The 14,605-nt window shown below is 34.3% G+C and overlaps 1 protein-coding gene across 1 annotated transcript in view; it reads left to right on the top strand.

The window, feature by feature from the left end:
- The first annotated feature begins 12,391 nt into the window (after positions 1-12,391).
- LOC136838967 (cuticle protein AMP5-like) overlaps positions 12,392-14,605 on the top strand; it is a 2,920-nt gene continuing 706 nt past the window's right edge. Inside the window, exons 1-2 of the mRNA XM_067104659.1 lie at positions 12,392-12,664; positions 13,653-13,906. Of these exons, the coding sequence (XP_066960760.1) occupies positions 12,572-12,664; positions 13,653-13,906 (347 nt within the window). The 5' untranslated portion in view covers positions 12,392-12,571. The remainder of the gene's footprint in view (positions 12,665-13,652; positions 13,907-14,605) is intronic.

Genomic DNA, 14,605 nt, shown 5'->3' with positions numbered 1-14,605 from the left:
GTCCCCTAGTTTTCATTCCCTTTTACTGTACCTCCCATTCATATTCTCTTTCTTCCATCTTGCTATCCAACCTCTCTTCACATTTGTTTCATAGTGCAACTGCGAAGTTTTCCTCCTGTTACACCTTTCAAACCTTTCAGCTCCCAATTTCCGTTTCAGCGCCGAATGACCTCATAGGTCCCAACACTTGGCCGTTGGCCTAAATTCTACTGTACACTCCACAAACTAATTGAAGTGCCATTCTGAAGGTGAATTTAATAAAAAGGTAGAATTTTTTCAAATCATCAGTTTAACATATACAAATGTGGAGAAGAAGGCTTGAAATGTTAAGAGTAGTAGAGACGCTGAACACGTATGATATTAAGCAAATCGTAGATGGCAGGATGGATTCGGTATTTAATGTGGTTTTGTCACTTGCAGAGAATGCAGTACTAAGTTGGTGGAAAGGCAGCATCCAAGTCTTTTGTGTTCACAGGTTATATTGTTACCCACTTTGGTTTCGTCCCTTCAAATCTTGGGTCTTGAAACCTCAGGTCAGTTCACTTGTTTTCTGTAAATTTCTTGCGGCGTAGTTTGGATGAGTTTTGCGTGCACAAACGCGTGCTTTACCACTGCTGCAAAAGTCCTAGAAGATCATGCTGCCCTAAAATGGAAGACTGCAGTATCTGCAAAAATACAAAACTGAGAAAAATGGTCGATACTGCAGTTTTTTGCCCTGGCGTTACTGCTGATTTTGCAGATATTGCAAGTGGGACCCCTTAAATACTCGTGGAAAGCATTGAAGAATCGTTCCGAAACGGCAGTAACTTGTGTATTAGTGTTTCACGAGCCCAGCAGGTGGCATATCTCAATTTCGAAAATTTTGCAGATAGTGCAGTTTTTCATATTAGGGCAGAATAGTGGTTCGTAGTGTTAAATCACTTTCTCTCGAGTGTTTCACCAAAAACTTTAACGAGAAGAATTCTGTCAAGATAAATAAAAACATAACTACTGATTCTCTACAAAGAAAACGCGTTTCGCAGTTCCTGGGGTTTTTCTCGCAAAAAGTAGCTTTGAATCTGTTGTTTTTCTAACATCTCTCTCTCGTTGTTCACATATTTACGAAATGAATAGCGAAGTACAACAACTTTCAAGCTTTTTTATTTGTTTTATTTTTTTTGAAATGTTAGTTGAATACACTGAGCTTTACAACGGAGTTTAAGCTACTCCCAGCCAATAAAAGCGTTTACCCCAATTAAACCAAGTGGCAATTGTACAACGCAGAACTGAATAGATGATTATATGTATAGAGTGGCATGCAAAAGTGCATTTATGACGGTGGAAATTGCTTTAGGGTGTCAAATAGCAAAACCACACATCCTTGATGACTGCAAGATGCGAAGATAATTTTCTCGCTGGATTGGTTAGTGAAGGAGTTGTGAAACCAGTTTTTTTTATATATATAAGATCAATCAGTCAGCTTGCCAATAGTGGGTCGGAAGCAAATCATGTTTTGAAAAAGCTATTCCCTTGACATCTTAAGGTGTGAGTTACACTCAGGTATGACAAGTTAAAAAAATGTTGCGTAGGATTAAAAAAAAAAAAAAAAAGAAGTCGCGTAGGATTAAAAACAGACTCGTAGGATAAAAAAATGTCGCGTAGGATATTGATGATAGAAAAGAAAGGAGCACTTCATAAAAAAAAAAAAAAAAGAAGTCGCGTAGGATTAAAAACAGACTCGTAGGATAAAAAAAAAATGTTGCGTAGATATTGATGATAGAATTGAAGGGAGCACTTGAAATTTCACTTAAAAAAATAAGTCGCGTAGGATTAAAAGCAGACGGGTAGGATGAAAAAAAATGTTGCGTAAGTCGCGTAGGATTAAAAGCAGACGCGTAGGATAAAAACAAAGTTGCGTAGGATATTGTTAATAGAGCTGAAGGAGGCACTTGAAATTTTATTTAAAAAAAAATAAGAAATTTTTAGGTCGTCTTCTGAGAACTTCCATTACAATGCGGCTTCGTGATTGCGACAAATGGGGATTTGTAGCTGAATATTTACTGAGAGTAATTTCATTCCCCAAACGTGAATTTCCAGCTCGTAATGATTTGGAAATTTGGAGCAGCCTTCGGAGAATCCTGACATCGATACAGTGTCCTCGCCATTGTGGAGAGAGAGAGAGAGAGAGAGAGAGAGAGAGAGAGAGAGAGAGAGAGAGAGAGAGAGATTTTACCTCTCCTTTCATGACATATGACGCTCCAGATAAAGCCAATGAAGAAACATCGAAAGGAAGTATTTCAAGGATAACCTTCTTGCATTCAGGACGAGGCCTCATTAGCTCGTCATCCGATAAGAATCGGGAGAGCTCTGAATTCCAAATCATTTCCCGGTCTTTCTCAAGATAAAGTCTCTCCCAAGATAAAGGTAATGACGAAGTAGGTTAAACCTGACAGAGGAATTTATGACGAGACTATAAAACACGAGAGGAAATGTCACCTATGAAATCATTGTCTGGTAATTGGAAATTAAAGCAATCTATTTAAAGATCCGGCAGTCAGGTTGAAGAATTGAGTCCCGAAAGTGATTTCACCCCGGGTCAAGGTGTCAAAGTCGTTGGGAGAGATTCAGGGTCGCGGAATGTCGGTCTTCGCGAGGAATCAGGAACGATGATTAGATTATTTCGTGCTTCACATTTTGCTTGATATCTGATGTTGATAGATGGACGCTTTTATTGAGAGCAAGAGAATAATTTTTTTAATTTTCTTACTTGGAATTTAAAGGCGTTTTTTGGACGTGAAATTTAAAGGCATGTAAGAAATTAATTAATCACTCGGTCGAGCTGAACTTTTGGGAATGAGGAATTTAAGGTTTTATTTTTGTTTTATTTTTCGTTGGTCTCAATTACTTTTGAGTCTGATTATTATTATTATTATTATTATTATTATTATTATTATTATTATTATTATTATTATTATTATTATTATTATTATTATTATTATTCTGTTCAAAAGAATGGCAGCATCAGTGGAGTTGATTTTATAAAAGTTCTTTTACAGTTCTTTTTAACAAAGCTTGCTTAAAAGAGGTCTACTCCCCTCACATCATTATTATTAGTATATTGCTAAGAAATTCACAACCTTGTGAAAAACAATCTGTGTAAAAAAAATCCACAATTATACAGTAAATATATTAATATGTAAATATATTACATAGTAATATTTTTACTATATGATTGTGGGTTATAATTATTATTATTATTATTATTATTATTATTATTATTATTATTATTATTATTATTATTATTATTATTAATAGGAAACACAGAGAAAAGAGATCAGTCATCAGGAAAAAAATTCTGAAGACTTGATCTCGATGACACATTCCTTTTACTGCACCTCCGTTCATAATCTCTCCGTCTTGCTATCCACCTTCTCCCAACAATTGGTTCATAGTGCGGCTGCGAGGTTTACCTCCTGTTACACCTTTCAGACCTTTTGCTGTCAATTTCCGTTTCAGCGCTGAAAGACCTCATAGGTCCCAGTGCTTGGCCTTTGGCCTAAATTCTGTATTCCTTCCTTCCTACAAACGTGAGATTCACGTTCGTGAGTCTTCTGCTACTTGTAAGGTTAGAGGAGCACCTCCACTAAGGCCTTGGAGGACGACCTTGAGTCCCTTTCTCTGCCTTGTGTCCTTCTTGATCCAGACGTCCTCTGAGTTCCACCTACTTCGGTCTTCCTGATTTTGCCCGCCGTTTCCTCCGTGTCTGCGTGTTCTGCTTTTATAGACTCGTTTAAGACTTAGCATGGCATGTAGCCGTGTGTGTGTGTGTGTGTGTGTGTGTGTGTATATATATATATATATATATATATATATATATATATATATATATATATATACTTACATACATATATATATACACTGCATATGTACAAGGATATGTATATATATATATGTATATACATATATTTATATACATGCATATGTATGTATATATATGTGTGTGTGTATGCTTCAGAATGCGTCACCACCATTATGTATCAAGATTATTTTCCCTCAAGAAAATAGCTACCTATTTTTTTTTTTTTCGACTGAAGTAATATTTAAGTAATTACTGGGGCTTTACTTGTTAACATAAGGTCAGACGTTGGAAGCGAGTGTTAAGAGGAATGTACTTTAAAAAAAAAGTAACAAATTTCTCCTGTCATGAAAAGTTAAAAAAATTTAAAAATTTGTCGTATCATGCAAAGTTTTAAAAAAATATAACACATTTTTCCTACAATGAAAAGTTAAAAAAAAAGTAAAATAGTTTTCCTATCGCGAAGAGTTTAAAAAAGTAGCAAGTTTTTCCTATCATGAAAATTTTTAAAAAGTAACAAATTTTTCTTATCATGAAAAGTTTTTAAAAAGGTAACACTTTTTTTCTATCGTGGAAAGTTTAAAAAAACGTTACATATTTTTCCTATTACGACCAGTTTAAAATCATCCTTTATAAATTCGATATTCACATAATTCATAGAGCTTGAGAACATCTGAGGGAGTTCATACCCAGAGAAAAAAAATTTTTGTTTTGAGAAAATGTGCCATAGATCACCAGCCTTGACCCTGCAACACACCGCGCACTTTCTTTCTTAAAGTGCCGAGCCCTCTGAAATGATATTGTGGAATCTTACGTTGAGATTCTCAGTAGGAAATATAATATGTTTCACTTGAAATATTGCCCATAGGCAGCCTTGTACGTTACCATTATCAACGTGCAAATCGTATCGTGGCAAAGACTTACTCCGGTGACATCCGTTGCCTATTTCAAGATAAGATTCTTTGCAGCGTGCCTTCGGGCCCTAGCTGCAACCCCTTTCGTTTATTTTACTGTACGTCCTTTCATATTCTCTTTCTCCCGTCTTATTTTCCACCGTGTTTCATGGTGCAACTGCGAGGTTTTCCTCCTGTTACACCTTTCAGACTTTTACTGTCAATTTCCGTTTCAGCATTGAATGACCTCATAGGCCCCAGTGCTTGGCCTTTGGCCTAAATTCTATATTCAAATCAATTCAAATCTATTAACGGATGGTATGACACGAGGGAAACGAAGCTGTGTTGTAGATATTTAAAGGATTTTACTCGATATCTCTCCGTCCATGTTATGAGAGTTTTATTTGAATATCTGCCATTAACGTTGGTATGGATTTGGCATGGCTTTCATTTCATTATGGTGTTAATTCAGTCAAAATCCGTTTAGTGATCCTTCGAAAATTTCAAGGGCTTGGTCAAGGGCCAGCGATCTCATGGTTCGATGAGAATGTGAAGCGGCATTCAGAAATATTTTGGCAGGAATATTATTTCGTCATTTTTTGAATTTTACTTTGAGTAAGATCGTTTCCTGATCGGTGTTTACTAAGATTATGTTATTTCTGCGGAAAACAACTTAGAATGTTTTCGTTTATTCCGAATCCGGATTAAAACCAAATAAAAGTACTCTTGCCCAAACTGGAATCGTTCAACGAATTTTCATGAACTTCCATCAAGAGTATGCCCTTGTGTCGAAAAATCTGATTGCTCTGTCCTAGTGGTTCTTAATCTGGGGGTCAGCAACTTCCCAGGGAGGGGGTCGGCCGAGATCCCTAGGGAAAAATAAAAAATTCTCTGCTTATATTCATTATTCTCTGAACATTCAACCACGCATTCAAGATCTAGTAGCTAAGAAGCAGTGTCAAATATCTCAATAATTCGTTCCCAAAAGAATAAAAACACACTTTCTCTTTCCCTTTTTTTTTATTTTCCTTCAAATCTGGGAGGGAATTTTATTCATAGATTCAAGGGGGGCGTGGAGGGAAGGACCAACTCTCAGAGGAGGCGTGGTAATAAAAAGGTTAAGAACCACTGCTGAGTCTATTCATGTGACCTGGGTCGAAGAATGTATAAACTAACCTTTTTTCCAGGCATGGAAAAAGGCGATACGAATCCATTTTTTTAGGGACTTTTTATAAGATGGCGTTCAACATTTTTTTCCACTTTACGCCTTACTGCATTTGATAGTAAAAAAATTATATGTAATTATTTTTTTTAAGAACTCATTTTTAAATCGATTAGCAACTGGCGTGAATGGTTATTGCAGACTTTTTTTCGCTATTATTTTACCAACGAAGTCGGAAGTTTTTTCACACGTGTGTGTGAGTGAGTTCGGGATGTCTCGAGAATCGCTGAACGGATTTGGTGAAACTTAGCTGATATTTTCATATGGTAACTTTCTCTTGATTTGTTAACTTTTTTGACGAAATAGACTCTTAGTTCCCCATTTGTTGCCTTAGAAATCATCTCTCCAGATTATGTGTTATATCAATTTTGGTATCCTTTTCATTTTGATGAGTAGAATAAATTCCTTATGGTCAAGTTCACTATGTTTAACACTCCAAGGTCAAGGTTACGGACAAGGTGTGTTTATCATTCACCTGTTTATCGTTCACCTGTTTATCATTCACCCGTAATATAATCAGAACTTTGGTAACTAATGTGACATGTCCAGTTAGTCATATTTCAGAACACTAGGTGACACAAGGTCACGGGTCAAGGTTGCGTTATGTGGCTCGACGGATTTATGTCCTGAGTGCTGTTATTATTATTAATTATTATTATATTATGATTATTAATATTATTTTGAGTTCCTGTTAGTGAATTATTATTATTATTATTATTATTATTATTATTATTATTATTATTATTATTATTATTTCAGAGTCCTGTTATTGAATTTTGACAAGCTCCTAGCCTAGCTTTTCAAAAGATCTCCTATCCTCAAGAGAGATGTAGCCCCTTTATAAGAAGGTATTGCCATATTATTATTATTATTATTATTATTATTATTATTATTATTATTATTATTATTATTATTATTCAGAAGATGAACTAAGTATTCATATGGAACAAGCCACAGGGCCATTGACTTGAAATTCAAGCTTCAAAAGAATATAGCGTTCATTTCAAAGGAGTAACAGAAAATAATGGAAATATAGAAAGAAGTGATCGATTATTAGAAAAGAAAAAAATAAATTAACAAATTAATAAATAAATCAGATAAAAATTACGCAAATATTAAAATACGAGGATAATTGTTTTAGGGTAGTGATGACAGTAGTGGTATAATTTTCCTACCTTTATGTCAGCCCACCATGCGTTGACTGAAGGCCTCTCGGGAAATAACAGAAATACGTGAACTTGCGCCCGGTATCTCCGGCTATGCTTCAATGAGCTTAGGATGAAAGTGCCGGCGAAAATGCAAGCCGAAACATTTCTTACTTTGTCGAGGTTGAATGATCTTTGCTTCGTTAGGTTAATATAGGCCAGGGGGAAAGTGGAAAAAATTAGCGTCAGTTGTATGGGAATGAAATAGTCATTCTTATATATATGGGATTTAGAGATTTATTTTTTTTTTAGATAAAGCCATTCTTATATACATAAGATTTAGAGAGTTTTTAAAATAAAGTTATTATTCTTATATACATAAGATTTAGAGATTTTTAAAAATAAACTCTTACATATATTGGATTTAGTGATTTATTTTTTTTAGATAAATTCATTCTTATATACATATGATTTAGAGATTTTTTAAAATAAAGTTATTCTTATATACATAAGATTTAGAGATTTTTGAAAAATAAACTCATTCTTACATAAATAGGATTTAGAGATTTTTTAAAAATAAAGTCATTCTTATGTACGTAGGACTGAGAGATTTTGTAAATGTTATTCTTACATACATAGGATTTAGAGATTTTTCAAAATAAAGTCCTTCGTACGTACATAGTATTTAGAGATTTTTTAGTCATTCGTACATACATAGGATTTAGATATTTTTAAAAATAAAATCACTCTTACATACATAGGATTTAGAGATTTTTTAAAAAATAAAGTAAATTCTATATACATAGGATTTAAAGATTTTTATAAATAAAGTCATTCTTACATACATAGGACTGAGAGATTTTTAAGGGGATTAGTTACCATGGAAGGTTTCTTTAAATTATCGTCAGCCATTTTGGAAGTTCAAAGGAGTGATTCTTATGTACTTTGGATTCAGAGCTTGGTATTTTTTTTTTATGAAGGAAATTCATAATTGATTTAAGGTTTCTATCCTTCGTTATGTTCATTTGTTCCAGGGAGAATATAGAAAAAAAGCGTTAGTTATTTGAATATGAATTGAAGTCAATTTTATATACTTTTGGATTGAGAGCTTATTATTATTATTATTATTATTATTATTATTATTATTATTATTATTATTATTATTATTATTATTATTATTTTGCTGGAAATGTGTAATTGATAGCAGGTACATGTACGAAGAAATCTAGTCTAGTGTAATAACACATTTTATGTTTGGCTTAACTGAAAACCCCTTCGAGCTCCAGAATGTCTTTTTTCACATTTTAATGTGATTCACATATTGATAAATAAATCGATGGTAATTACAGATTCTGTTATTTATCGGAGATAATTCTGTCACATATTGATAAACAAATCCGATGATAATTACAGATTTGTTATTTATCGGAGATAATTCTCGTCACGTGTTGCATTTTCAATCTCCCGAATGTTTTTTTTTTTTTTTTCAAAAATTTTAATGTGATTCAGATCTTGATGAATGGAGTGTGATGGTAATTATTGATTTGTTAGTCTTGTGAGATAATTCATCATTAAAAATTGCATGCGATTAACGCCGCATGTTCCACGCCAGACCTAAAACTCCACAAATTTCGTCATACGCCTCGGGTTGTGACATGAACCTGGAATTTATTGCGGAAAGAGAAGAAAACCCGGAGTCATATTCTTCGCGGATATGGAAAGTCAGGTTTCCCATATTATTCAGAGATATAAAAAAACTTTTACAGCCGGTTTCGAAGTCATCCGGTTCTGAGATGGGGAGGCGCAGCTATCTTTGTCGTGCGTCCGTGTCTTCACCTTCGATGAAGAAGGTCTCATTTTTGTGTGTGTGTGTGTTTTTTTTTGTGGGGAGGGGAGGGGATGGTTTGTTTGTTTTGTCTTTGTTAGAGGGATTACCTACATGTTTGTTTGTCTGTTTGGTATCGGAATTACGAACGAAAATTCTGACTCGATTTTTTTATTAGAATTTTTGACAAGTGATTGGATGTCGGGAAGAGATTTTGAACTGCATAAGTGGCCTGTGTGTGTGTGTGTGTGTGTGTGTGTGTGTGTGTGTGAGGGTTGGTGGGGGGTTAGAGGGGGGCTGTATTTGATTGCTTAGTCTCGGCTGAGGTTTAATGTTGAGTAGCGCTAGAGTTTTGTTCTACATTTTGTTATACAACGGTTCAATTTATTCCTACCTCTTGAAAATCCCCGTGTTGAAAAGGTCCCTAAGGTCATTCTAAAAAAGCGTTGATAATGTAGATCCTTCAAGAAGAATTTTTGTCCCACTTAAAAACCATGAATGATGAATAATAGAAAGATACTGATAATTAAATTTTCTATTAAAAAAAGAAAGAAAATAAAAGTAATTAGGAAGAAGTGAATGGAAAGATACTGAAAGAAAATTACTGATAATTCTCTAGTTTTATGAAAGAGAAATAAAAGTAATTAGGAAAAAAGTGAATGGAAAGAAACTGAACGAAAGTTACTGCTAATTTTCTGATTTCATAGAAGGAAAATAAAAGTAGGAAAAGTGAATGGAAAGATTCTGGAAGAAAGTTACTAACAATTTTCCAATTTTGTAGAAGAAAAATAAAATTAATTAGAAAAAATAATGGAAAGACGCTGAAAGATAATTTTCTGATAAGGAAAATAAAAGTAATTAGGAAAAAAGAATGGAAAGATATTGGAGGAAAGTTACTGATAACTTTGTAAGTTTATAAAAGGAAAATAAAAGTGACAATGAAAAAGAATTGAATGGAAAGATGATAATACTAGTAATTATCTATTTATTTATCAGGAAAATATAACTGGGAAAAAATCCTGAATGTTGATGTTATGTCAAACCTCGAAAGATTATTTTAGATTATCTTACAGTTGTTAGATTTCCTCTCATACTTCTTAAATTTTTTCTAATGAACATGGACATTCAGAACAGCCTTTTTTTTTTTTTTTTGGTTGGGGGCACTGCGCGAATCGCTAAGAATGCAACTTGATTTCAATAGCCTTGCATTTTTCCTTTGTTAAAGCGGAGCGCTTCCAGATGTGGGAATGGATCCAAAAAAGTCGGAAGGTTGGAACGTGAGGGAACTTGGTGGAATAAAATTGGGTATGTTTCTGTATTTGTTTGTTTTTAATGTTTTTTTTTTTAAGCGTGATACGATTTAATCTTTTGGGATTTTTTATCACTGGAGGTTTGGAAAATTGCACCAAGGCGCGAATATCAATGTGGAATTAAATTGTAATGCAAGGTTTAATATATAAAATAATATTGTTAGTATTCAAGTGCTTGTGCCTTCCTGTTCATCTTGTCTGTACTTGTCAGCTCATAGCAGATATGTTAACATTTCAACATTCATTGGGACAACGGTAGATGTAGCTATTAATGCACATTAATTTATGTGAATTTTTGACACTAGAAAACTATCTAGCACTCACACATACACACACACACACGAACACATACCCAGCTGTGAATAAGTATCAGTCTCCGCTGCGTAACAAAGAAAGTGTATATATACATACACACACACACACACACACATATATATATATATATATGTTATATATATATGTAATTATATATAATTATATGCTATATATATATATATATATAATATATATATATATATATATATATATATATATATATATATATATATATATATATATATATATGTAATTATATATAATTATATGCTATATATATATATATATATATATATATATATATATATATATATATATATATATATATATATATATATAAGTACACACAAATGTAATTTGTATGTGCATTGTGATTCGAATTTAGATAATGTTTCTTATATAGAATATTCTATTTCTAATTGGTAATGGAAGTTATTGGAAGTTTTACTTTTGGTATAATATGTGACTGCAAAGGTATTGGGTAGGCAGTTTCACGTGAAAATTTTCGGTGGGTTTCGGTTTGGCCAAAGATTTAAAGTTTTTTGTTCAGTGTTGTCATGGTGTTTGTAATGAAGAGCCATAAGAGCAGCAACTGTAGCATTTCCAGGATTTAGGTAATCATTGAGAGGATGATATTGAACTGAAATAAAATTTATTATTATTATTATTATTATTATTATTATTATTATTATTATTATTATTATTAACAGACACTTTGGTTCGATTTGAAATAACGTAGTGTTTTGCATTCTTAATGGAGTCCCCATTAATGGGTCAAAATTACATGACCTAAAACGAATGTTTTAAACTTTTCAGTTTTTTAGAAGCTGAAAAGTGAACGTAGATTATTTTATTATAATTTTCACAGCTTTTTTTTTAAACTATTTCATATTTTATTATACTACCTTTTATGGCGCGAAAGGTAAAATTTCATTTAATAGCAGCAAGTTTTAGATGTTGAAAAGTGAACATAGAGATTTTTTTTTATCATGTTTACAGGTTTTGAACCCTGTTTTGTATTTTATTGTTGCTATATCTATTAGGGTGCAAATGGAAGAAAAATATTTAATAGCAACAAGTTTTGGATGTTGGAAAGTGAACAAACAGATTGTTTGATCATGTTTACAGGTTTTTCAATCTTGTTTCATATTTTATTATTACTATCTATTAGGATGCAAAAGGGAAAAAATTTTTTAATAGCAAGCTTAGGTGTTGAAAGTGAACAAACAGACTATTTGATCATGTTTACAGGTTTTTTTTAAATTGTTTCTTATTTTATCATCACCACCTAAAATTTTAGGGTGCAAAAGGAAACATTCAATCTGATAGTAGCAAGTCTCATATGTTGGAAAGTGAACATGCAGACTATTTGATCATGTTTACAGGTTTTCAGTGGTTCCTCTTATTTTATCATCACTCTCTCAATTTTTTTGGATGAAAAGAGAAACGTTTTATTGAAGAGTAGCAACTTTCTGCATACTTACACGTCACAGGAACCTCAAAAAAGAATCTGAGTGGTGGGAGAACGGATTCCGTTTTTCTCCCCTTTGAAATTTTACGTCTAGAACGTGAACTAGATCAGCCTGTCAGGCTGCCCCGCCGGCTGATTTATTTCCCACAACATCATCCCATAGTATTATTTATCTGCAATATATTTTCCACGGAGGTTCCATCCTCCCTCGCTCACTCTTGCAGCGTCACGAAGTGTGAGAGAGAGAGAGAGAGAGAGAGAGGAGAAAGAAAGAAGAATTATAAAAGAAAAATTATATCAAGGGGTCGCGGCTTTGAAATTCGTCTGGCCCGGGTGGGCTTTGGGAGGGTGGGGGGGGGTTACAGAAAAGGGGGTGCTGGCAAGAGGTTACTAGATCACGTTCAAGGTGGAAAGAGTATTGTGAGATGGGAGAAGGGCGCTTGTACGCATCCATCCACCCAGAAAGGAACTAAAGATGGAAGGGAGGAAGAAAGAAAAAAAAAAGGGGAAGTGGGGGAGGGGAGGGGAGGGGACTTAGGGAGGGGTACAGGTCACATGCTCTGGAATATATATATAAGATCACCCATTTTACCTTCCGTCATTCATTCTTGTACGATCTCTCCTTCCGCTTGCAGCAACATGGGCTCGGTAAGGAAAGCAGTACATGGACATATTTTTTTTAGCTGTGTTTAAAGGGGGCGAAGTTTATTGCTAAGTTGAGAGGGAATTTGTTCAGGGAAGTAGATGTATATGTGTGTTATTCTTTATACTTTTTATATATATATATAATTAGGGTTTTTCTGGATCCGTCTGTGCTGGGTGAAATGGTTTCCATTTACAGTATATTATATATATATATATATATATATATATATATATATATATATATATATATATATATATATATAGAGAGAGAGAGAGAGAGAGAGAGAGAGAGAGAGAGAGAGAGAGAGAGAGAGAGAGAGAGATCATATTTTACCAGATACGTATGTATTTATAATAACCACACTGCCCTCTTAACTTCTCGAAATCTTCACACTTTTGTGGTTACTCTTGTCGCCACAAAGCACGAGATCCGAATGCAAGCCAATTCGGGAACGCTACCTCGCTCTGATGCTCCGGATGTGGATTCGAATCCTGCTCTCCGGACGTCAGAATTTCTTCATATTTTTCTTGCGTTTGGATCTCAGGCTCTGTAGTGATAAGCTTGTCCAAAAAGTGTGATGAATTCGAGAAGTTAATACATATCTATATACGGTATACATATATTTGTATATAAATATATGCATGTGTGTGTATTATGAATCTTCAGGGCTGTATATATGTTTTATGGTCATCACATGTTAATTCGTGTGATTTTACTCATGTGTTGTGTGTGCGTGTGCTTGTAAAATCTTGCCTGGGATATTTCCTGTCATGCAGACACAGTGACTGTATGCAGAAACAAGATGTCAGGCACTATAAGCTGAGCGAGATTTCTAAAAAGCATTTGTGTTTAGGGAGGTATATCAGTAATTAGTGATGTGTTTTGAAGCCCCAGACTTCAGGTGCTTTGATGAATTTCTTCCAAGTGATTCAAGCCACTGATGTCCATTTTATACCTCCACGTCTTATATCTCTATGTCATCATTCCTAGAAACTATTGGTGTGCTTGCTCTTGGGAGCCGTGAACGCAGTCCCCCAGGGTTACGGACCCCCTCCTCGCCCATCATACTCTGCCCCAGGGGGTCCTTCCGGCCCCATAATACCCATCCTTGTGGATAACCGAGAGGGCCCCGACGCCGCGGGGAATTATCGCTTCAACTTCGAGACCGGCAATGGTATCAGCCGCCAGGAACAAGGAGCTGGTCGAGGACCTCAGGGCGCCGTTGTCTCCCAGGGGGGATGGTCGTAAGTATCATTGTACCCCTCTGATAATTGTAGCTTATTCATATTTGCTCAGTAAAGGAATATTTGTTTTGGGGACAAAATTGTTAGGTCGTTGTATCCGTCTAATAATCGTAGCTGATCGATATTTGCTCAGTAAAGGATTATTTGTTTGGGAGACAAAATTGGTAGGTCATTGTATCCCTCTGATAATTGTACTTGATTCACATCTGCTCAGTGAAGGAATATTTTTATGGGGAACACAGTTGGTAGGTCATTGTATCCTGTACTGATTCATATTTGCTCAGTGAAGGAATATTTATAAGTGGAGCACAATTGTTAGGTCATTGTATCCCTCTGCTGATCATACTCGATTAAAATTTGATCAGCAAAGGAATATTTGTATGGGGAACACAGTTGGTAGGTCATAGTATCCCTCTTCTAATTGTACTCGATTCATATTTGCTCCATGAGAGAATATTTATATTTATATTTATATGAGAACACAATGGGTGGGTCATTGTAACCCTCTGTTAATTGTACTCGATTTATCTTTGTTTAGTAAATGAATATTTATAATGGGTACTAAGTTGGTAGGTTTGGATGAGGAACATAATTAGTAGGTCATTGTATCCCCCTTCTAATTGCACACGATGCATATTTGCTTTGTAAAGGAATATTTATATGTGACAAAATTTGAATTTACTAAATCTTTCTTCTGCT

The sequence above is a fragment of the Macrobrachium rosenbergii genome, chromosome 5 (genome assembly GCF_040412425.1).
Source record: "Macrobrachium rosenbergii isolate ZJJX-2024 chromosome 5, ASM4041242v1, whole genome shotgun sequence".
NCBI classification, from domain to species: domain Eukaryota; kingdom Metazoa; phylum Arthropoda; class Malacostraca; order Decapoda; family Palaemonidae; genus Macrobrachium; species Macrobrachium rosenbergii.
Note: the sequence above shows the minus strand (reverse complement) of the source record. Positions and strands in the feature narration are given on the sequence as shown.